At 39.0% G+C, this 25,841-nt stretch overlaps 1 protein-coding gene and 1 pseudogene across 2 annotated transcripts in view; one reads left to right on the forward strand and one right to left on the reverse strand.

Annotated features, from left to right (window-relative positions):
* TMEM123 (transmembrane protein 123) overlaps positions 1 to 25,841 on the reverse strand; it is a 71,798-nt gene that overhangs the window by 12,397 nt on the left and 33,560 nt on the right. The window contains exons 3-4 of one of the 2 annotated variants that reach the window (XM_067750829.1): positions 20,560 to 20,604; positions 18,801 to 18,843 (exon numbers count right to left, since the gene is read on the reverse strand). The exons of the other annotated variant lie outside the window; for it this stretch is intronic. Coding sequence (XP_067606930.1) covers positions 18,801 to 18,843; positions 20,560 to 20,592 — 76 coding nt within the window. The 5' untranslated portion in view covers positions 20,593 to 20,604. The remainder of the gene's footprint in view (positions 1 to 18,800; positions 18,844 to 20,559; positions 20,605 to 25,841) is intronic. 2 annotated transcript variants of the gene reach the window in all.
* On the forward strand, positions 15,507 to 16,493 carry LOC137230784 (synaptobrevin homolog YKT6 pseudogene; annotated as a pseudogene).

Here is a 25,841-nt window from a genome sequence, read left to right on the forward strand (position 1 = left end):
AATTTGTTTTCTTTGGGGTATCAGATACACACTTAAACCAGAGTTGAAAATTCACATTCATTTTAAAAAAAAATCTCAGTTATTTTAAAACGGGATAGTAGTAGTTTTTCATTTCCTATTATAGCTGTCAAAAATACAGAGCTATTTAAGATCATGGATCATAAATTTCTGGTGCCACAGAGTCATTTTGAGGGTTCTATGATTCTAAGTACAGACTGCAGCTAGTACTAGTCTTGTGTGTGTCTCTTGAAATATTTTTAAACACTGAGAACCTCTTTCCCATAGATTTTCACGGATGGGGGTGGGGATGGTTTCATGATGATTCAAGCACATTTCATTTATTGTGCACTTTATTTCTATTACTACATTGTAATATATAATGAAATAATTATACAATTCACCATAATGCAGAATCTGTGGGAGCCCTGAGCTTGTTTTCATTTGCCACTCACTGATAGGGCTTTTTAAAATTTTATTTATTTTTTGGCTGCATTGGGTCCTCATTGCTGTGCGTGGGCTTTCTCTAGTTGCGGCAAGCGGGGGCTACTTTTCGTTGTGGTGTGCGGGTTTCTCATTGTGGTAGCCTCTCTTTGTTGCGGAGCACGGGCTCTAGGTGCGCGGGCTTCAGCAGTTGTGGTGCATGGGCTCAGTTGCTCCACGGCATGTGGGAACTTCCCAGACTAGGGATCAAACTCACGTCCCCTGCATTGGCAGGCAGATTCTTAACCACTGAACCACCAGGGAAGTCTGCTGATAAGGTTTTGATATGACTCTGCAAGCAAATGATTTATTATGATCTCTGTGCAGTCAAAGCTCTCTGCTAATGATAATCTGTATCTGCAGCCACTCCCCAGCCAGATCATCAGGCATTAGAGTCTCATAAGGAGTGCGCAGCCTAGATCCCTCGCGTGCACAGTTCACAGTAGGGTTCGAGCTCCTATGAGAATCGAATGCCGCCGCTGACCTGACAGGAGGTGGAGCTCAGGTGATAATGCAAGCAATGGGGAGCGGCTGTAAATACAGATGAAGCTTCCGTCACTCGCCCGCCGCTCACCTCCTGCTGTGCGGCCCAGTTCCTAACAGGCCACAGACTGATACTGGTCTGTGGCCTGGGGGTTGGGGACCCCTGCTATAGAGAATCTAAGTATCAGTGTAATCCCAGAAGTACTCATTATTTAGAAAGCAAAGGGGCCTTTCCTCATTGTACAAAGTCAGTAGATTCATTATGAAAATTCTCCTTGAATTCAAATTACCTGAGGACCAAAAATCCACAGAACTGAAAAATATAGATTAGAAAAAAAACTTAAAAAGTTATCTTTTAAAAAAATCAAGAAAAATCTAGATTTAAAGCAATCTAAGAGAAAATTGGGCTTTAAAAAATATATCATCATAAAGAGCTGTCCATTTTCTGAAAATCAAATATATTTTCCTAAACTTCTAAATTCAAAAATTAAAATTCCAAAAAGGAAAAAAAACCTCTCTCTATATATATGAACACAGAAAAATAACAACTGGGGTGTTTTAAGTAAGTTATAGTATATCTGTAATAAATTCTGTTCCCACATTTTGTTACACTATCATCACTCTACCTAAATCTTTTAATATAAACTCTGGCAGGAGCTGAAAGAGGCATTTTCAGTCAAGGCAATTATCTGCCTTACGGACAGTGAGAACTAACAATTGTGACACAGTCCAGGTTTGTTTAAGGAAATTCATTCCGAAGGGCGATCCTGTGCATTCCCAGAGCTGTACAGAAAGCAGATGAGCAAGAGAGGGTCAGAAAAGAAACTTGGCTTTTCAAGGCAGTCAGAACCCAACTCAGCCAAGGCTGAGCTGGCCGGGGCTGTGTAAGACAATATCCAGGCTTTGTTATGATATTGCCATAGGTCTTGCCCATTCTATTTCATTACCACAGACCCAGCCCACAATTTGTAACCCTAGCTAATTAAAAATAAATAAATAAATAAGGCAAGAATCACATTCACAAGGGCATCAGGCAAGCTGATATTATTTTTCCTCTGTTCCTGCTCCAAACCTTCCCAGCCTCTCATCCTGGCAATCTTCACTCTCCACAGAATAGAATTCACTCTATCTGCTATTCTTCCCCAACACATTCCAGTCAGCCTGGCTTCTCACTCCTCCCAGCACTGAGTATTATTGGGCTGGCCAAAAATTCATTCAGGTTTTCCCCTAAGACGTCACAGAAAAACTGGAATGAACTTTTTGGCCAACCCAATACCTACTCAGTGCCAAGAACAATGCTAGGAGGCTCTGCAGAAACAAGAAAGATGCGATCCTTCTCAGGTACTCCTTTATTTTTAACTTTATTTTATTATTTATCTTCTTATTTTGCATTTTTCTGGACTCTTAATTGTACTATCTTACCTTTTAAATGGAATTAGTTGGTTATTAATTGCAAGAACTACATCTTGCATTTTCATTTTACTCTACATAAGTGCCAGGCACAGTTTTGGAAGAACTCGATCACTTCTAGCATGTGCTCCACACTATGCAAGGAGGGAAGGCCAAAAGCTATCTCTTCACCATGATGACAAGGCCATGGTCTCCTCTGCTGCCTAATCTTCTGCTACTCTTTTCTGCTCCAGAAGATTTACTGAGCTTTCCCTATGCAGTTTATTTATTTCTGTTGCTTTGTTATATTACTTCCTCTACCTGGGATGCTTCCCGCCCATTCTTTACCTGGTGAAACCCTATTACTGCTCCTGGCAGTAATTACACTGAAGTTATATTAAATGTACAAAACAGGCCACGTAAAAGACAAAGATTATCAACTGGATAGCAAAACTATGAACTGTTCATAAGCAATATATCTTAAAACTAAGATTCCAAAAAGCTGAAAGGTATTGAAAGTGAAGGTATAGGAAAGAAATATACTATACAATTACTAATCAGAGAAAAGGTGATGAGTGGTACTGGTTCATGACGGTGACATGGGAAGATCCTAAACTCACCTCTTCCCATAGACACACTGAATCTACAGCCAATTACACAACAATTTCCTCTGGGAAAAAAGACACCCCAAAACTGGCTAAGTGACTCCTACACATTGGGCAAATGAGAAAAAAACCAACACTGAGGCAGGTAGGAGAGGCTGACACAATCTCGCCATAAACTCTGCAACCCGCTCCTGCCCTCAACCTGCTGCAGTGACACACAATCAGAAGGGAACTCAAAACCCGTAGCTTCTCCCTGAGGAGTGAAAGGTTTGAACCCCACATCAGGCACCCGACTTTTAAGACCTGCACCTGAGAGGTGAGCCCTCTAAGCTTTGAAAACCAATGGGGCCATGTCCTTGAGACCCCCAAGGCCATAGCCAACTGAGAAATGGCTCTTAAAGGGCACTCATCTTCAGACTCACCCCACCCCAAGGACCAGCTCAGAGGCAGTCAATTGAGAGGCACCCAGACTTTATGTGAAAGAGGCTCATTTCCTAATCTGAAAGTTTGGTATGAGCAGAAGGAATCTAATCTAACACATGTCTAAGGGCCTATTGGGGTACCCTCTAGGGACAGAGGCTGGTGGGCACCATCTTTTTGCTCTCCCTCACTCCCGCTCACCAGGATCTCCCAGAAAGGAGCCTATGCCCATCTCTGGTGCCCCAACTTTTGTGGTTGCTGCCAGGGGAGACCTTTAGAATGACTGGCTCTGGTCAGCAGGGTATATGCTCACAAGTTCCACAGGACTGTAACCAACAGAGAAAGAGCTCTCAACCAGCTACCACTCCCCAGGACACAGCAAGAGGCAACAGACCCAGGAGCTCAGCCTTTCTGTGAAAGAGGCCTATTATCTTATCAGCTAGGCCTGAGGGGCAGGCTTCTAATTAAACACACATCTAAGGGCTAACCACAATCCTTTCCAGAGACCTGGGGGGTGGGTGCTATCTTCATGTTCTCCCTCTGCCACACTCCAGAGCACCAGTGTATCCTGGAGTGGACTTGTATATGTGTCTGGTGCCCTGTTTTTTGTGGCTGCCCCTCCCCCCCCCACACCACCAGGGGATGCACTTGATTGCCTGGCTCTGGAGGCCAGGGGGGGCTTGTGTTCCTAGGTCCCATGGGACTGTAACAAATGCAAAGGTAGTTCCTGGCTGGCTGCCACCCCCAGAGAACTGTGCAGATAGCAGATCTTTCTGAGAGAGAGGCCTTCTTGCTTGTCCAGGAGCTTTGGCCTGAGGGGCAGGCTTAGGGTTTGGCACACTTTTAGCGGCCTACAAAGGCGCTCTCGGGAATGGAGGCCAGGGGACACCATCTTTGCACTCTCTCTTTGCCTCATTCCAGGTCTCTGGGATCTTCTGGAAAGGAGGCTGTCCATTTTTCTGAGGCACCAATTTTGTGATGCTGCCCAGGGGACACCTCCAGATCACCTGGCTCTAGCTGCCAGTGGGACTTATGTTTGTGGTCCCAGAGAACTGTATATATTTGCATACTTTGAAAGCTGTTACCTGAGGGTTTAGCTTCCAATCAGGTTTAGTCTAGGTGCTGACTGAGATCCTCTCCTACACTGACAGGTCTTGGCATACTCTCAGCTACTAGCATCCATTAAAAACAAAATAGACTACTTAACAATCAAAAAAGTTTGAGAGACAACCAAGAGCTAGGGCAGGATTGAACAATAAGGTTCATCTCCTACATGGACTCACTCCTTCAAGTCTGGGCAAGGTGGCTGTTTCATCTAATGCATAGAAACCAATGTAGAGAATCAAGGAAAATGAAGAAACAGAGAAATATGTTCCACAGGAAAGAACAAGATAAAACATCAAAAAAAGACTTTAATGAAACAAAGATAAGTAATTTACCTGATAAAGAGTTCAAAATAACTGTCATAAAGATTCTCACTGAATTTGGGAGAAGAATGGATGAATACAGTCAGAACTTCAACAAAGGGAAAATATAAGAAAGTAACAAAAGAAGTCACAGAGCTGAAGAATACAATAACTGAAAAATACACTAAAGGGGCTCAAGAGTAGACTAGATAAAGCAGGAGAAAGGATCAGTGAACTCAAGGACAGGACAGTGGAACTCTCCCAATCAAAGCAGCAAAAAGGAAACAGAGTGGAAAAAAAAGTGAAGATACTTTGAGGGACTTACAAGACAACATCAAGCAGACCAACATTTGCATTATAGGGGTGCCAGGAAAATAAGAGAGAAAGGGGCAGAAAATTTATTGAAAGAAAATAATGGCTGAGAAGTTCCCCAACCTGGGGAGGGACTGATATCCAGATCCAGGAAATCCAGAGAGTTCCAAGTAAGATGAACCCAGAGAGACCCACACAAAGACACATTATAATTAATGTGTCAAAAGATAAAGACAAGGAGAAAATCTTAAAAGCAGCAAGAAAACCCCCCAACCTATTCCATATAAGGGAATCCTCATAAAAACAACAGATTTTTCAGCAGAAACTTTGCAGGCCAGAAGGGAGTGGCACAATATATTCAAAGTGCTTAGAGGAAAAACTGTCAACCAAGAATACTCAATCTGGCAAAGTTATCATTCAGAATTGAAGGAGAGATAAAGAGTTTTTCCAGAAAAGCAAAAGCTAAAGGAGTTCACCACTAAACTGGCCTTATAAGAAATGTTAAAGGGACTTCTTTAAGCTGAAACAAGAAGGTGCTAATCAGTAACAGAGAACATATTAAAGAATAAGTATCACTGGTAAAGGTAAAATTCAGAATAATCTAATGTAAAGGTGGTAGATTAATCACTTATAGAGCTAGTATGGAGATTAAAACACAAAACTAATAAAAATAACTATAATTATAATGATTAGTTGAAGAATACACAGGATAAAAAGATGTAAATGTGACATCAAAAACATAAAACGTGGGGGTGGGGAGAGCAAAACTGTAGAGCTTTAGAACCTATTTAAATTTAAGTTGTTACCAGCTTAACACAGACTGTTATAAATAAGTTCTTATATGTAAGCTTCAAGGTAACCACAAAGAAAAACACCTCTAGTAGATACACAAAACATAAAGGAATCTAAGCATACCACTAAAGTATGTCATCAAACCACAAAAGACAACAACAAGAGAAGAAGAAAGGAATACAGGACCTGCAAAACAGCCAGAAAACAATTAACAAAATGGAAGTAAGTCCATACCTATCAACAATTACTTTAAATGTCAATGGGCTAAATTTTCCCATTGAAAGATACAGAGTGGATTAAAAAAACCCACCCATCTATATGTTGCCTACAGGAGACTCACTTCAGATACAAGGACACAGAGACTGAAAGAGAGGGGATAGAGAAATATATTCCCTGCAAACGGAAACAAAAAGAAAGCTGGGGTAGCTATACTTACATCAGACAAAATAAACTTTAAAACAAAGATATTAATAAGAGACAAAGAAGGGCATCACATAAAGGTGTTAAACAAATAAGAAAATATTTGTAAATATTTATGCACCCAACATAGGAGCACCTAAATATATAAAGCAAATATTAACAGACCTACAGGGAGAAAAAGACAGCAATACAATAACAATGAGGGACTTTAATACCCCACTTACATCAATGGATAGATCATCCAGACAGAAAATCAATAAGGAAACACTGGCCTTAAATGACATGTTAGAACATAGAGACTTAACAGATATATACAGAACATTTCATCCAAGAAGCAACAGAATGCACAATCTTCTCAAGTGCACATGGAGTATTCTCCAGGATAGATAATATATGAGGCCAGAAGACAAGTCTTAACAAAGTTAAGAAGACTAAAATAATATCAAGCATCTTTTCCAACCACAATGGTAGGAAACTAGAATTCAATTACAAGAAGAAAACTGGAAAATGCACAAATATGTGGAAATTAAACAACATGCTACTGAACAAATGGGTCAAAGAAGAAATCAAAGAGGAAACAAAAAATACCTTAAGACTAATGAAAATGTAAATACAGCATACCAAAACTTATGGGATGCAGCAAAAGTAATTCTAACAGGGAAGTGCATAGCTATAAATGCTGACGTCAGGAAACAAGAAAAATCTCACATAAACAACGTAACTTTACACTAAAGAAACTAGAAAAAAAAACAAATTGAGACTCAAAGTTAGTAGAAGAATTAAAATAACAAAGGTCAGAGTAGAAAAATGAAATAGAGACTAAAATGACAATAGAAAACATCAATGAAATCAAGAGCTGCCATTTTGAGAAGATAAACAACAAATGGACAAACTTTCAGCTAAAGTCAGAATTGAAAGAGGTGACATCAAAATAGATACCACAGAAATACAAAGAATGTTCAGACACTACTATGAACAATTATATGCCAAAAAATTGGACAACCTAGGAGAAATAGATAAATTCTTTGAAACATAAAACCTTCCAAGACTGAATCATGAAGAAATAGAAAATCTGAACAGACCAATAGGGAGGTTGAATCAGTAATCAAAACCTCCTAAAGATAGCCTCATCCACCAGAAGGCAGACAGCAGAAGCAAGAAGAACTATATTCCTGCAGCCTGTGGGAAAAAAAAAACACATTCACAGAAAGATAGACAAGATGAAAAGGCAGAGGGTTATGCACCAGATGAAGAAACAAGATAAAACCCCAGAAAAACAACTAAATGAAGTTGGAGATAGGCAACCTTCCAGAAAAAGAATTGAAAATAATGATAGTGAAACAGATTAAACCTCAGAAAAACAACGAAATGAAGTGGAGAGAGGCAACCTTCCAGAAAAAGAATTCAGAATAATGATAGTGAAGATGATCCAGGACCTCGGAAAAAGAATGGAGGCAAAGATAGAGAAGATGCAAGAAATGTTTAACAACGACCTAGAAGAATAAAGAACAAACAAACTGAGATGAACAATAAAATAACTGAAATGAAAACTATACTAGAAGGAATCAAGAGCAGAATAACAGAGGCAGAAGAATGGATAAGTTACCTGGAAGAAAGAATGGTGGAATTCACTGCTGCGGAACAGAATAAAGAAAAAAGAATGAAAAGAAATGAAGACAGCCTAAGAGACCTCTGGGACAACAGTAAACGCAAGAACATTCGCATTATAGGGGTCCCAGAAGGAGAAGAGAGAAAGGACCCGAGAAAATATTTGAAGAGATTATAGTTGAAAACGTTCCTAACATGGGAAAGGAAATAGGCACCCAAGTCCAGGAAACTCAGAGAGTCCCATACAGGATAAACCCAAGGAGAAACATGCCGAGACACAAAGTAATCAAATTGGCAAAAATTAAAGACAAATAAAAATTATTGAAAGCAGCAAGGGAAAAATGACAAATAACATACAAGGGAACTCCCTTAAGGTTAACAGCTGATTTCTCAGTAGAAACTCTACAAGCCAGAAGGGAGTGGCATGATATACTTAAAGTGATGAAAGTAAAGAACCTACAACCAAGATTACTCTACCCAGCAAGGATCTCATTCAGATTTGAAGGAGAAATCAAAAGCTTTACAGACAAGCAAAAGATAAGGGAATTCAGCACCACCAAACCAGCTCTACAACAAATGCTAAAGGAACTTCTCTAAGTGGGAAACACAAGAGAAGAAAAGGACCTACAAAAACAAACCCAAAACAACTAAGAAAATGGTCATAGAAAAATACATATCAATAATTACCTTAAATGTGACTGGATTAAATGCTGCAGCCAATATATATACTGTCTATAAGAGACCCACTTCAGACCTAGGGACACATACAGACTGAAAGTGAGGGGATGGAAAGAGATATTCCATGTTAATGGAAACCAAAAGAAAGCTGGAGTAGCAATACTCATATCAGATAAATAGAATTTAAAATAAAGAATGTTACAAGAGACAAGGAAGGACACTACATAATGATCAAGGGATCAATCCAAGAAGAAGATATAACAATTATAAATATATATGCACCCAACTTGGACCACCTCAATACATAAGGCAATTGCTAACAGCTATAAAACAGGAAATAGACAGTAACAAAATAACAGTGGGGGACTTTAACCAATGGACAGATCATCCAATGGAGAGATCATCCAAAATGAAAATAAATAAGGAAACACAAGCTTTAAATGACACAACAGACCAGATAGATTTAATTGATATTTATAGGACATTCCATCCAAAAACAGCAGGTTACACTTTCTTCTCAAGTGCACAAGGGACATTCTCCAGAATAGCTCACATATTGGGTCACAAATCAAGCCTCAGTAAATTTAAGAAAATTGAAATCATATCAAGCATCTTTTCTGACCACAACGCTGTGAGATTAGAAATGAATTACAGGGAAAAAATGGTAAAAAACACGAACATTTGGAGGCTAAACAATACGTTACTAAATAACCAAGAGATCACTGAAGAAATCAAAGAGGAAATCAAAAAATACCTAGAGACAAATGACAATGAAAACACGACGATCCAAATCCTATGGGATGCAGGAAAAGCAGTTCTAAGAGAAAAGTTTATAGCTATACAAGCCTACCTCAAGAAACAAGAAAAATCTCAAATCAACAACCTAACCTTACACCTAAAGGAACTAGAGAAAGAAGAACAAACAAAACCCAAAGTTAGCAGAAGGAAAGAAATAATGAAGATCAGAGAAGAAATAAATGAAATAGAAACAAAGAAAACAATAGCAAAGATCAATAAAACTAAAAGCTGGTTCTTTGAGAAGATAAACAAATTGATAAACCATTAGTTAGACTCATGAAGAAAAAGAGGGAGAGGACTGAAATCAATAAAATTAGAAATGAAAAAGGAGAAGTTACAACAGACACCGCAGAAATACAAAGCATCCTAAGAGACTACTACAAGCAACTCCAGGCCAATAAAATGGACAACCTGGAAGAAATGGACAAATTCTTAGAAAGGTATAACCTTCCAAGACTGAACCACGAAGAAATAGAAAATATACACAGACTAATCACAAGTAATGAAACTGAAACTGTGATTAAAAATCTTCCAACAAACAAAAGTCCAGGACCAGATGGCTTCACAGGTGAATGCTATCAAATATTTAGAGAAGAGCTAATACCCATCCTTCTCAAACTGTTCCAAAAAATTGCAGAGGAAGGAACACTCCCAAACTCATTGTATGAGGCCACCATCATCCTGATACCAAAACCATACAAAGGTACTACAAAAAAAGAAAATTACAGAATATCACTGATGAATATAGATGCAAAAATCCTCTACAAAATACTAGCAAACAGAATCCAACAACACATTAAAAGGATCATACACCACGGTCAAGAGGGATTTATCCCAGGGATGCAAGGATTCCTCAATATAGGCAAATCAATCAATGTGATACACCACATTAACAAATTGAAGAATAAAAACCATATGATCATCTCAGTAGATGCAGAAAAAGCTTTTGACAAAATTCGACACCCATTTATGATAAAAACTCTCCAGAAAGTGGGCATAGAGGGAACCTACCTCAACATAATAAAGGCCATATACAACAAAGCCACAGCAAACATCATTCTCAAAGGTGAAAAACTGAAAGCATTTCCTCTAAGGTCAGGAACAAGACAAGGATATCCACTCTCCCCACTATTATTCAACATAGTTTTGGAAGTCCTAGCCACGGCAATCAGGGAAGAAAAAGAAATAAAAGGATTACAAATTGGTCACTGTTTGCAGATGACACGATACTATACATAGAGAATCCTGAAAATGCCACCAGTAAACTACTAGAGCTAATCAATTGGTAAAGTTGCAGGATACAAAATTAATGCCAAGAAATCTCTTGCATTCCTACACACTAATGATGAAAAATCTGAAAGAGAAATTAAGGAAACACTCCCATTTACCACTGCAACAAAAAGAATAAAATACCTAGGAATAAACCTACCTAGGGAGACAAAAGACCTGTATGCAGAACACTATAAGACACTGATGAAAGAAATTAAAGATGATACCAACAGATGGAGAGATATACCATGTTCTTGGATTGGAAGAATCAATATTGTGAAAATGACTGTAGTACCCAAAGCAATCTACAGATTCAATGCAATCCCTATCAAATTACCAATGGCATTTTTTACATAACTAGAACAAAAAATCTTAAAATTTGTATGGAGACACAAAAGACCCCGAAGAGCCAAAGCAGTCTTGAGGGAAAAAACGGAGCTGGAGGAATCAGACTCCCTGACTTCACACTGTACCACAAAGCTACAGTAATCAAGACAATAAGGTACTGGCACAAAAACAGAAACATAGATCAGTGGAACAAGATAGAAAGCCCAGAGATAAACCCACACACCTATGGTCAACTAATCTATGACAAAGGAGGCAAGGATATACAATGGAGAAAAGACAGTCTCTTCAATAAGTGGTGCTGGGAAAACTGGGCAGCTACATGTAAAAGAATGAAATTAGAACACTCCCTAACACCATACACAAAAATAAACTCAAAATGGATTCGAGACCTAAATGTACGACCGGACACTATAAAACTCTTAGAGGAAAACATAGGAAGAACACTCTTTGACATAAATGACAGCAAGATCTTTTTTGATCCACCTCCTAGAGTAATGGAAATAAAAACAAAAATAAACAAAGGGGACCTAATGAAACTTAAAAGCTTTTGCACAGCAAAGGAAACCATAAACAAGACTTAAAGACAACCCTCAGAATGCGAGAAAATATTTGCAAATGAATCAACGGACAAAGGATTAATCTCCAAAATATATAAACAGCTCATGCAGCTCAATATTAAAGAAACAACCCAATCCAAAAATGGGCAGAAGACCTAAATAGACATTTCTCCAAAGAAGACATACAGATGGCCAAGAAGCACATGAAAAGCTGGTCAATATCACTAATTATTAGAGAAATGCAAATCAAAACTACAGTGAGGTTTCACCTCACACCAGTTAGAATGGGCATCATCAGAAAATGTACAAACAACAAATGCTGGAGAGGGTGTGGAGAAAAGGGAACTCTCTTGCACTGTTGGTGGGAATGTAAATTGATACACCCACTATGGAGAATAGTATGGAGGTTCCTTAAAAAACTAAAAATAGAATTACCATATGATCCAGCAATCCCACTACTGGGCATATACCAAGAGAAAACCGTAATTGAAAAAGACACATGCAACCCCAATGTTCATTGCAGCACTATTTACAACAGCCAGGTCATGGAAGCAATCTAAATCCCCAACAACAGATGAATGGATAAAGAAGATGTGGCACATATATACAATGGAATATTACTCAGCCAGAAAAAGGAACGAAATTGAGTCCTTTGTTGAGACATGGATGGATCTAGAGACTGTCATACAGAGTGAATTAAGTCAGAAAGAGAAAAACAAATATCGCATATTAAGGCATGTATATGGAACCTAGAAAAATGGTACAGATGAACTGGTTTGCAGGGCAGAAGTTGAGACACAGATGTAGAGAACAAATATATGGACACCAAGTGGGGAAAGCCGTGGGGGGCTGGGGATGGTGGTGTGCTGAATTGGGCAATTGGGATTGACACGTATACACTGATGTGTATAAAACTGATGACTAATAAGAACCTGCTGTATAAAAAAATAAATAAAACAAAATAGAAAAAAAAAAAAAAACCTAAAAACAAAACAAAAGAAAAACCTCCTAGCAAACAGAAGTCCAGGATAAGACAGCTTCACTGGTCAATTCTGCCAAATATTCAAGAATTAATACCAATCCTTCTCAAAACTCTTCCAAAAAAACAGAAGAGATAAGACTTCAAAAGTAATTTTAAGAGGTCAGCATTACCTTGATACCAAAATCAGACAAGGATGCCACAACAAAAGAAAATTACAGGCCAATACCCCTGATGAATATGGATGCAAAAATCCTCAACAAAATATTAGCAAACTGGATTCATCAATACATGAAAAGAATCATACACCATAATCCAGTGGGATTTATTCCAGTGATGCAAGGATGGTTCAACATCTGCAAATCAATGTTATATACCACATTAACAAAATGAAGGATAAAAACCATATGATTATCTCATTAGATGCAGGAAAAGCATTTAGGAAAATTCAACATTTATGATAAAAATTCTCTGCAAAGTGGGTACCGAAGGAATGTACCTCAACATAATAGAGGCCATATATGATAAGCCCACAGCTAACATCATACTCAATGGTGAAAAGCTGAAAGCTTTTCCTGTAAAATCAGGAACAAGACAAGTATGCCCATTCTCACCACTTTTATTCAACACAGTATTGGAAGTCCTAGCCCGAACAATTAGGCAAGAAAAAGAAATAGGGGCTTCCACTGGTGGCGCAGTGGTTGAGAATCTGCCTGCTAATGCAGGGGACACGGGTTTGAGCCCTGGTCTGGGAGGATCCCACATTCCGCGGAGCAACTAGGCCCGTGAGCCACAACTACTGAGCCTGCGCGTCTGGAGCCTGTGCTCTGCAACAAGAGAGGCCACGACAGTGAGAAGCTCACGCACCACGATGAAGAGTGGCCCCCACTTGCCACAACTAGAGAAAGCTCTCACACAGAAACGAAGACCCAACAGAGCAAAAATAAATAAATTAATAAACTCCTACCCCCAACATCTTCTAAAAAAAAAAAAGAAATAAAAGGCATCCAAATTAGAGAGAAAGAAGTAAAATTGTCAGTATTTGCAAATAACATGGTATTATAAATAGAAAACCCTAAAGACTCCACAAAGAAAGTGTTAGAACTAATAAACAAATTCAATAAAGTTTCAGGATACAAAATCAATATACAAAAATCTACTGCGTTTCTATACACTAATAACAAACTATCACAAAGAGAAATTAAGAAACCAATCCCATTTACAACTGCATGAAAGAGAATAAAATACCTAGGAAAAAATTTAACCGAGTAGGTAATGGACCTGTATACTGAAAACTATAAGACATTGATGTAAGGAATTAAAGAAGACACAAATAAATGGAAAAATATTCTGTGATCATGAATTAGAAGAACATTGTTAAAATATCCACACCATCCAAAGCAATCTACAGAGTCCATGCAATCTCTATAAAAATTCCAATGGTATTTTTCATAGAAATTGAACAAATGATCCTAAAATTTGTATGGAATCACAAAAGTCCCTGAGTAGCCAAAGCAATCTTGAGAAATAAAAACGAAGATGGAGGCATCACACTTTCTAAATTTAAGCTATAATTACAGAGCTATAGTAATCAAAACAGTATGGTATTGGCATAAAAACAGACATATATATCAACAGAACAGAACAGAGAGCCCAGAAACCACACATGTATGGTCAATTAATTTATGACAAAGCCAAGAATATACAATGGGGGAAAGAACAATCTCTTCAATAAATGGAGATGGGAAAACCGGACAGCCATATGCAACAGAATGAAACTGAACCGCTATCTTACACCACACACAAAGCATTAATTCCAAATGGGGTAAGGACTTAATAGTACCTAATGTAAGACCTGAAACCATAAAACATCTAAAAAAAAATAGGTGGTAAAGTCCTTAAGTCTTGGCTATGACTTTTGGGATTGACACCAAAAGCAGAGACAACAAAAGCAAAAATAAACAAGTGGGACTACATCAAACTAAGATGCTTCTGCACAGCAAACGAAACCATCAACAAAATGAAAAGGCAACCTATTGAATGGGAGAAAATATCTGTAAATCATGTATCTGTTAAGGGGTTAGTATCCAAATTATATAAAGAAGTCATATAACTCAATAGCAAGAAAACCAGTAATATCATTTAAAAAATAGGCACAGAATCTGAATAGACATTTTCCCAAAGAAGACATACAACAGACATATGAAAAGTGTTCAACATCACTAATCATCAGGAAAATGCAAATCAGAGAGACAATGAGATATCACCTCCTAACTGTTAGAATGGCTATTATCAAAAAGACAAAAAATAACAAGTCTTAGGAAAGATATGAAGAAAAGAGAATCCTTGTGCTCTCTGGGTGAGAATGTAAATTGGTGCAGCCACTATGGAAAACAGTTTGGAGGTTCCTCAAGATAGACCTACTGTATGATACAGCAATCCACCCCTGGGTATTTATTCCAGCGCCCCCCCCCCAAATGAAAACACTAAGTTGAAAAGATATGTGTGTATATATATATATATATATATATATATATATATACACACACTGCCATGTTCAGTCCAGCATTATGTACAACAGCCAAGATATGTAACCTAAGTGGCCTTTGATGAGTGAATGGATAAAGATGTGACACAGACACACACGCACACGCGCACGCGCACACAGTGGAATATTGCTCAGCCATTAAAAAAAAAAGGAATCTTGCCATTTGTGACAACAGGAATGGACCTTGAGTGCATTATGCTAAGTGAAATAAGTCAGAGGAAGAAAAATACTGTACGATGTCACTTTTATGTGGAATCAAAAGAAAAAACTGAGCTCACAGATAGGCGGCTGTCAAATGTGGAGAAGCTAGGGCGTGGCGGGGCAGGGGTGGTGGGTGAAAAGGATGAAGAGGACAAAAGGTACAAACTTTCAGTTATACAATAAGTAAGTCAGGGGATGTAATGTACAGACTGGCGACTATAGTTAATACTGTACTGCATATTTAAGTTACTAAGAGAGTGGCCGACCCGTCAGCAGCTGATGGCGGTCTCAAGGGGCAGTGCCATGCTGCTCCCTGCAAGCTGGTCCCGCGGCCAGGCGGGAAGCTGGCCCGAGGGCACGGCGCCATGAAGCTGTACAGCCTCAGCGTCCCGTACAAAGGCGATGCCAAGGCGGTGCCGCTCAAAGCTGCGTACGACGTGTCCTCCTTCAGCTTCTTCCAGAGGTCCAGCGTTCAGGAATTCATGACCTTCACAAGTCAACTGACTGTGGAGCGCTCTTCAAAAGGCAGCAGAGCTTCTGTCAAAGAACAAGAATATCTGTGCCATGTCTAAGTGAGAAGCGACAGTCTGGTGGGAGTGGTCATTGCTGACAGTGAATACCCATCCTGGGTGGCGTTTACCTTGCTGGAGAAGGTACTAGACGAATTTTCCAAGCAGGTCGAAAGGCCAGACTGGCCAGTTGGATTCCCCAATACCATCCAGTATGCAGGCCTGGACGGTCACCTCAGTAGATACCAGAACCTCCGAGAAGCTGACCCAATGACTAAAGTGCAGGCTGAACTAGATGAGACCAAAATCATCCTGCACAACACCGCGGAGTCTTTGTTAGAGCGAGGCGAGAAGCTAGATGACCTGGTGTCCAAATCTGAAGTGCTGGGAATACAGTCTAAAGCCTTCTATAAAACGGCCTGGAAACAAAACTCGTGCTGTGCAATCATGTGACAGCAGCTGGCAGAGGCCCCTGAGCTGGAACGTCACCGTCATTCACATCGCAACTGCAGCCCCCAGGAAGCAGAGCGGCTGTGGAACGACCCGAGGGGGACAGACTCAACTTTGGCTTTGGAGCTCCTGGGAGGAACCGAAGGGTGGAAGGGACCTGGCGGTGGGGAACGTTCAAATTCACATGTCTAGTAATTTGAGGCCCCCTAAAAGTGTATTTTTGGGGCCAAATGAAACCATAAACCTCAGTGACTCCCGTTTAAAAAAAAAAAAGTTACTAACAGAATAAATCTTAAAAGTTCTCATCACAAGAAAGAAAAATTTTGTAACTATGTGTAGTGTTGGATGTTAACTAGGCTTATCATTTTGCCAGTATACACGATTATCAAATCATTATGCTATATGCCTGAAACTAATACAAAGTTTCACATCAATTATACCTCAATAAATAAAAGGAATGACCTTTGCCTCTTTTAAAATTAAGTTTTATACACTATGCTTATGTAATAAAACAGATTCCATAGTCCTTCTCCTACCAATTTTGTCACTTAAAAACATGCTCAAGGGCTTCCCTGGTGGTGCAGTGGTTGAGAGTTCGCCTGCCAATGCAGGGGATGCGGGTTCGTGCCCCGGTCCGGGAAGATCCCACATGCCGCGGAGCGGCTGGGCCCGTGAGCCATGGCCGGTGAGCCTGCGCGTCCGGAGCCTGTGCTCCGCAACGGGAGAGGCCACAGCAGTGGGAGGCCCGCGTACCGCAAAACAAAAAAACAAAAAACATGCTCAAGATTATAAGATAATTCAGTAAAGAGACTTTTTTTGGTGGGGGAGGTTTCTTGTAAATTCAAGTCAGGAAAAGCTACGAATGAGGGCAGAAATCAGTTGTGATAAATTAAAGGAATAACTAGTACCTACCAACCATGAGTAAAAAGAAAAAAAACCCAGAGATAAGACACTGATAACACAAGCCAAATTATGACCATAAATAAAGTTTTCCTGGCACACAGCTACACTCATTCACTCAAATATTGTCTGTGTCTGCTGTGATGCCAGGACAGAATTGATTATAGTTGCGATGGAGACCATATGGGCCCCAAAGCCACAAGTATTTACCATGTGGCCCTTCACAGAAAAACTTCACTGATTTCTGTCACAGGTTGTGGGTTTGTTTAATAAATGTTAATGGTTTGTAAAAGCTCCTTCCTGTAAGAACCAAACACATAAAAATTACATACCAGCAGCAGACTGTTCCCTAACAGAAGAATGTGTGGTTTTTCACACCATTACTGAAGTAACTGTATCCTAAGCAAACACTCACCCTGGCCATCAACTTTTTTCTCGGGAAAGTACCCATAGCACTTATAGCTTAGAGTAGTATAACTCCCCGGTATTCCTTTCAAGATAAACTAGTCGCAAAATATACTTCTAGGCCACACATGTAGTCACTTAAAACACCATTTATAAGCTTCCAGTTGTGGAGGTCATAAGTACGAATGGACGGCTCAGCTGGGTCTCTGCTCAGGGTCTCATGAAGGCTGAAATCAAGGTGTGGCTATGCTTGGCTCTTATCTGGAGGCTCTGGGAAAAAACCTGCTTCCAAGATCATTTAGGCTGCTGATAGTATCCAGGTCCTTGCATGAGGGTCCCATTTTCTTACTGTCTCAGCTGGGGCCACTCCATGCTCTTAAAGGCCACCTGTATTCATGTGGCCCCTCTGTCTTCAAAGCCAACAGCAGCATGTCCTTCTCACGCTTCAAATCTCTCCGACTTCCACTTCTGCCACCAGCCAGAGAAAACTCTTTGCTTTTAAAGGGCTCATATGATTATGCTAGGCCCACTCAATAGTTTGTCTTAAGGTCAACTGATTACTAACCTTAAGTACATCTGCAAAAACCCCTCTGCCAGGTAAGATAACATAATCACAGGAATGATGTCTCATATTCACAGGTGAGGGAATAAGACAAAGGGTGAGGGTCACTGGGGGGGTCATCTTAGAATTCCACCTCCCACACAGTGTTTTGGGTAAAGTTGATCCTGATTTGCAAATCTGGGAAAACTAAATTCCTAGCTGTTGAATGGGAGAAAGTGTCAGCAACCCCTCATTAAATTCAAAGGTTCAAAAGTCGGGCAAACAAAATTGGCTCCCAACCATAGGCAGGCTAAAGTTCCCCTATGTGAATTTATTGAATATATTGTTTTTGGAGGGGGAGGGAAGGTTACAAAAATGTGTTTCCTCATGTCCTGAATAATTAGTTATTAGCTACCAACAACTAATTGTCAAACCAGGGTTAATCAGGTCCCTTGTGTACCTGAACACAGAATTAACCCAATGCTGTGAGGCAAGTGCGCAACCTTCTCAAGGCTCCAGGGAAGAAATTTAAAATGGTCCTCTAGCAACAAATCACCAAGAGAATTAAAGCCTGTTCATTCATCATCTCTCAGCTACCTCAACTCCCCAGGACAATGTGTGTCCAGTCTGTTAGACAATGGTTTCTTTTGAAGTGTTCTTTTAACCACTTTTCTTATTCAGAAAATTCCATATCAGCTTTACCTCCCATTGAAGACGTGAACATCAGAGTGAGCACAATGGTACTCTAGTAGAAGAAAAATGAAAAAACTGGTTTAGGCATAGATTTATTACTCTAAAAAGAGAATTCAATATATCTATTTATGAACAGGAATTATTGGTGCAGATTAGAAGCATATGGCATAAAGACTGGGGGATAGTTTTGCCAGCACTTCTACCTCGGAGGTAGTAGTATCAATTCTATCAGCTCTTTAACATTTCCTACCATGCTTGGAATGGCTTTTCTGAATTAAGTGGAAAATGAACTGTGTTCCTCCTTTGTTTAAGCCAGGAAGTAGTAATGCTGTAAATACACTTTAAGTGACTGTGAGACTTTTTCATTCCAGTTACATGCCGAGATCACACTTCTTTCTGTAGAAACTTAGAAAATATATTGGAAGATAATGGAAAATTTATATAGAAATATGCACATATCTACATATCATATATGCACTATATATAAATATGCACTTTGTCTTAGAAACTGTGATGGATATTTTGTTTGTCCCTCTAGATCCCTCCCTACCCTTGACCCACCAGCCCTCTGCCCTAAAAAATGACATAGGTTCCCTTAACCCCTAGGCTTCTGGTTTGGTTAAGCCAAAGGGAAGGCATCATCTGCTGATACTTTATATTCCTCCTTATCCTTATTAGCTTGTATAACTAATTTGACTGAAAGGACAGTGTCTTTTACTGTTTGGGGACAGATCCAATCTGGGATGAGCCCACAGAGCCAAGCCCAGTCCTGTGTGCTCTATGCTCTACAGCTGTCTGTCTGCTATATTTATTTGATGTGTTTATTTAATGAATCTTTAAACAGTCCTCATTCTGATCCAGACACTGCTCTAATATATTGTAAATATTAGCAATCTTCATAATTACCCCGAGAGGCAGATGTTATGGTCATCCCCATTTTACAGATGAAACTGAGGTACAGAGAGGTTCAGTGACTTGAGAACAAACTAGTAAGGGGAGGAGCCAGGACGTGAACTGAGCCTCTGCTTTCAAGCACTGTGTTCCGTTGCCAGTCACAAAAAGTAGTGCCACCAAAACAAAAAGCTTTGGTTGGGATGGGTGAGTGTGTCATTGCCCCAGTGTTGACCTTCAACATGTTGTTAGATAAGAATAAGCTAGAAAATAGATTTTAGGGAGAAAAAATGATAACATACTCAGAGTTACTCTAAGTATTTAACAAACCTCAGCTGGGTATATACCGAATACTCTTGCTGTTCCATGTTCTACAATCCTACACATAGCAAATATTACCAGTCTGTCTCCATTGTAAAATACACAAAAAACAATAACAATAACTTCTCATATCCTGAAATATCATTTCATTGTCCCAGTAGCGCTAAAATGTATGAGAAAACAGGTCTGAAATAACATTATTAGTGCTATATCTGCAACATCAAAAGACTCTGCAGGTGGTGTTGTCACTCAGTCACAGAAGATTTATGGTCTGAACACGGAGAATAAGCATGTGTAATGTGCAGCTGCCACATAAGAATTTGGTCGTTAACGAGCTCAAAGCAACACAACAAAGAGATACTCAGTCAGCAAAAAAACTGTCTGCTCAAATGTCAGCAAAAAGAAATCCCTAGAGATGACAACTGTACAGTTTATAATCCACTATTAAATAATTTTAACTCATTGTATAAAGGCATTCGAATATTTAATACTGAACATTTTTTCTTACATGACAAAAGAAAAATGCAAACTTTACATAATTACCAAAAATACATACTTGCTTAAATGCTAGACATGGTACCAGAATCATGATGGCAGTAATCTGTGGGAGTAGGAAGAAAATAATGAACATCTGCTGCACCAGTAACTGGACTAGGTGCTTTTCATATTTTTAATTTTTAAAAAATTTCATGTGATCTGTATAATAGCACCAAGAAGTGGGTTTGCTCCCTGCAATTTACAGATGAGAAAACTGTGACTCAAGTTAACTAAATGCTCCAAATCGCTGTCAGACATGGTGGTGAACAGACCATAACACAGGTCGTTGGACTCCTCCGAGCCTGGTAATCTTTTCATTGATTTGCTCATTGTCTCCTGATGAAAATCCACCTGAATCCCAGAGCCTACTGTATTTACTTTAGATATTAACTTTACCTAAAAATTAATTAATTTTTGACTATCTTCACTGCACTAAAATCACCATCAATAAACAAATGTATATACTTAATAGCAAAAGTTGAAGCTAAAATAAGAGCTCAGAATTTAAAAATCAAGAGCCTCTCATAATTTTCATTGTGATAACTGTAGATGTACCAAAAAAGTACAAAGAATAATACCAACATCTGTGTCCTCATTATTCTGATAAAGAAATAAAACTGCCAATTAAGAAACCCCCTAAAAGTGTGTACCTCCTCAACTGCAGTCCATTCCAAGTAACCACTACCCTGAATTTATCATAGATTTCTTTGTATTTTTACTGTACACTATTTCTAAGCAACAAAATACTGTTTTTCACATTTAAATTTTATATAACTAGCATCATGCTATATATTTTTCTGTTCTTGTTTTTTTTACTCAATATTACATTAATAAATTTCACTCATGTTGACATCTATACCCCTAATTCACACATTTCTCATAGTATTAAACTTGTTTTTAATACCAAGAATATTTTGAGATGTTTTCTGTTTGTATGAGTCTGATTACATGAAATGACTAACTCCAATATCTTTCTGAACCATCTAGCCAGAACACAGCTGAAAGGCAAAACATGCCTTCATGCATTCCAGCTCTTTAGTTTTAAGGGATCCATCCCCTTTGGCCCACCTTCAGAACCCAACAACTACTTTTACGTATCTGGCTAAATTCTAGCTCAAGTTGGTAAAGGTGTATGTGCGTATTCACTGAAGCACTGTTTAGATGAGTAACAGTATCTACTAATGGGGGCATGGTTAAAGAAATTATGGTACCTCCATACTATGGAACGTAACACAAACATGAAAATGAATGAGAGAGCTATACATACTCTGGTGGTTTAAAACATATCCACAAATTCTTTGATATGCCTCCCTTCAAAAGGTGAAGTCTAATTTCACTTCCCTTGTATGTGGACCTAACTTAGAAACTTGCTTCCAGCAAAGAATATGGCAAAATGATGTAACTTCGGAGGCTAGGTCAGAAAAAGGATTGCTTCTACTTGGCTCTCTCTAGGATCTAGTGAATCTCTAAGATGGCTCATTCTTGGGGAAGCCTGCTACCATGTTGTGAAGATCCTCAAGCAACCCTATAGAGAGAGGAACTGAGGCCTCCTGCCAACAGCCTGTCTGTGAGTTTTTTCACCTTAGAAGTAAAGCCTTCAGCCCCACTCAAGCCTCCAGTACTGCAACCTCAATCTACCTCCAGCTAAGTGCCCAGTTGAGCCGCTACTGAACTCCTGACTCACAGGAACTCAGGTAATAAATATAGTCAAACCACTAAGTTCTGGGGTTCTATTACGTAGCAATAACCAATAATGTACTGACACTAAAAGCTCAACAGTTTGGTCAAAAAGTAAGTTGCAGACCATTATGTGCTTATCTCATATATTCATACCAGTAAATAGTGATTATTTCTAGGGAGTTGTTGGGAAGGAAAGGGAGGATGGGATCAGATCTTTTTTATTTTATATGCTTTTGCATTGTTTGAAAGATTAAGTGCATGCATTATTAATTTCTAAAAATGCTTAAAAACTGATAAGATTTAAAAAATTAATATGAAATTTTAAGCCAATTGAGATTTAAAAAAAATTTCCTCTCACCCCTTGTTAAAGAGAAGAACAAAATTTCTTTAATTTTAGACATAGTGCCAGCAAGTTCTATTATGTGGTTTCCTAGTTGACTGCTGATTAAAAGCAAATTGAGAGAGGAGTGGGCTGTTGGAGGGAAGCATAATGACAATACAAAGACATGACAGTTGAGTCTGTTAGAAAAAAGGAGAAGCTAAAATAAGCCATCTGAAGCCACTCAAGTGTAGGAACAAAGACGCCTATGTATCCTCTGAGGATGTAACTGTTTCACAAGCCTATGATTATAGAAACAATATTTATAAGGCAGTGAATAGTTTACGAAGTATTCCATGTACTAAATTTTATCTTATCCCACAATAAACCTTGAAGCATATAAAAGTATTTTTACTGCTATTTTATAGATCTGGAAACAAAGCCAGGAAGTGAATGGAGCCAAGGCACAGAGTCCCTGAATTCCATTCTGAGTTTGAACTTGATCACACAGATAACGCTATTTATCTGATACTGAAAAAGGAGAGGGTCCAGCCTGTAGATGTGGGACCCCAAGTCACTACAGCCAGAACGACCATCCAACTCTGCACGGACTGCATGCTCACCAGCAACCTTTTCAGAAACAGTCTTGGGGAAAGACAAACCTTCTTATCAGGGGTTTCTGGGAAACGCCGGAGGCAGAAAATCTGTTTGCTGAAACTGTAGAAGTGGTAATGAAGAAAATTCTAATTGGTATCAATTAGTATTCTCAAGATGGTAGAATGTGTTTAATTATCTGTCAACCAATCGCTTGCGATTTTGAAGAGGCAGCCAGGTATGTTAGAAAGAAACCCAGGCTTTTGCCATCAACCACTCCTGTGCTTAAATGGTTGTGCAGTTACTTTCTAAGTATACAACTTTTCCTCACCTCTAAAATAGGGAAAATAATACTTAGCTCATCTGGTTATTGTGTGGAATTCAGTAACAAACGTGAAATACCTGCAAAATGCTTGGCAGCAGTATTATGTTCAACCAGTATCTACCATTTTTAGCACCTCCACCCTCATTTTACAACAGGGAAGGTACAACTAAAGACAGCCTGGACCACCTTTCCAGCACAGACCCACTCCTTTCCTCACATCGTGTCCTCCAATGACAAATCTGTTTCTTCCTCATTCCATCTCTGAACGTCACATCCACTCAGACCTAGTTCAAGTGCTATTTCCTTCAAGATTTTCCTAACTGAAAGTAAATCTCTCCCTCTTCTGAGTGCAAGTTCCTACTATACTTAGCATATTTTTTTATTATAGCTATTTTTGTTCTTATTTAAGTATCATGAGGGCAGTGTCTATATCCATTTGGGCTCCATAGCTCTCACAAAACCTGGCACACGGCCCGACACATTAGGTTCAGAATGAACATTTGCTGAGTGGATATAACAAAAGAATACCAGAGGCTTATGTAGCAGAATTATCACTGAACTTTGATAGGAAGGTCAGCTAAATTTTTATAGCTTTGAGTCTAAGTTACTATAGCAACCTATTAGAATTCTGACTTCTCCACTCTTGAGCACTGTATTTGGATCGTTCTTAACAATAATAATAGTTAACATATAAATAGTGTTTATTATGTGCCAGGCACTGTTCTAAGTGCCTTACATGTATTAACTCACTTAATCCTCACAGCAACCCTATAAAGAAGTACTAGAAGAAAACTGAGGCACAGAGATTTTTAAGGTCATATCATAATTCCTTTCCCTCTAACTGTGTAAGAAAAACAAAGGCCAATGAAAACTCAGATTGGTAAAAATAAGAGCCAACAATTTAAAAAAGCTATAATGGCCAAAGAGAATTTATTATGTATTGTAACACTCCTCAGTTTACCTCAGCCAATCTTCATAAAACCCCTGTGGGTTGGAATTACTTCTATGCCTTATTTTCCATTCTTCCCCTATGCATATTTTAATGGATATTATTGATAATATTTATGTTCTCCTCAAGGTAAAAGAAGTTTCTACTATCTAACATCCAAAATCAATTTCCACTGATCTACCGAAACACTTATAGTTACTTCTAACTAAATAGTGTCAATGTCAAGCAAAATTGTCTCCCTATCTCTAGGTACTGGACTTCCCAAGGGACTTAACTTTGCCTGAGGTCAGCTGCTTTGCAGCTAACTAGTAGATGGACAAAGCACGTATAAGAGATTTTAAAACAGAACAAAAATGTATTTAACCAAAACCCTGTCCTGAGTAGAAAATAATGCAGGATCAATTTCTTTGTAATAATTTATCCCTACTTAAAGAGGTTGCTATGCAAGTTTTAGCTATCTCAAGGAAGTTATAAATTTGTCTTTGACTTCATAATAATGTAAAACCCCAGAAAAGTTTACACCCAAAGGTATACAAGGATTTTGGTATGCCTTTTGTTGCTGTTGTTTAACACGGAAAGCAAATTTACTTACTAGGATATGAAGATAAAGATTGAATGAGCATGTGGCTTAATGTTTACAAAGGCTGCTTCATTTCCCACTTATTGATCAAAATCCATGGCTGGCTAATACATTCACAATTAGAAAACTTCTATTTGATTTAGTGATATCCCAACTACCATAGAACAGCAAATAACTGATGTATATGCCCATTCACAAAACTTTGTATTAACTGAACAGCAAGCTGTGGATAAAAAGTTTTGTGTCTGGGCACATGCAGCAGTTATTTGCTATTCTATGGTAGTTGGGATATCACTAAACCAAATAGAAGTTTTCTAATTGTGATGTATTACTGTCTACTGTGGGACAATTTAAGTTGCAGAATCAAGTTGCAGGGTTTTGGCTTCTTGCAAGTTCTCTTTGCACAACCTTTAGTCTGTGGGTGGAACACACTACATGTATCTTATCCACCCTCTATATCTAGCTAGTGGGCTGAAAAACACTAGTATTCACAGTTGGCTTAATGTCCCAAACAGTATATGCTTTTTCCCTGTAAAGGTTGGATTATGTACCTCAGGGAAGGAGGCTCAGAACTTCTTGGCAGCTGTTTTCCTTAAAGCTGCTCAACCCCTCCCTCTTCCTCTAGGCACGGATGTGTGTCCCCACCCTTTTCCTCATGAACTTGAGGGCCCACTTGTCCTTGGAAACCTTGACAGTCCCACGTGTACACGACTCACACAGAGCGAAACCATATACCTCTGGGATTAGTCCAGCACGAACCGAGTGTGCTTGGCCACCTTGTGGTCCTTGCTGAGGTCCGTGGCCACGGCACAGAGTAATGACCACTGCTTTTCAATGGCTGCTGCAGCAGAAGG

This window comes from Pseudorca crassidens, chromosome 9 (assembly GCF_039906515.1).
Source record: "Pseudorca crassidens isolate mPseCra1 chromosome 9, mPseCra1.hap1, whole genome shotgun sequence".
NCBI classification, from domain to species: Eukaryota; Metazoa; Chordata; class Mammalia; order Artiodactyla; family Delphinidae; genus Pseudorca; species Pseudorca crassidens.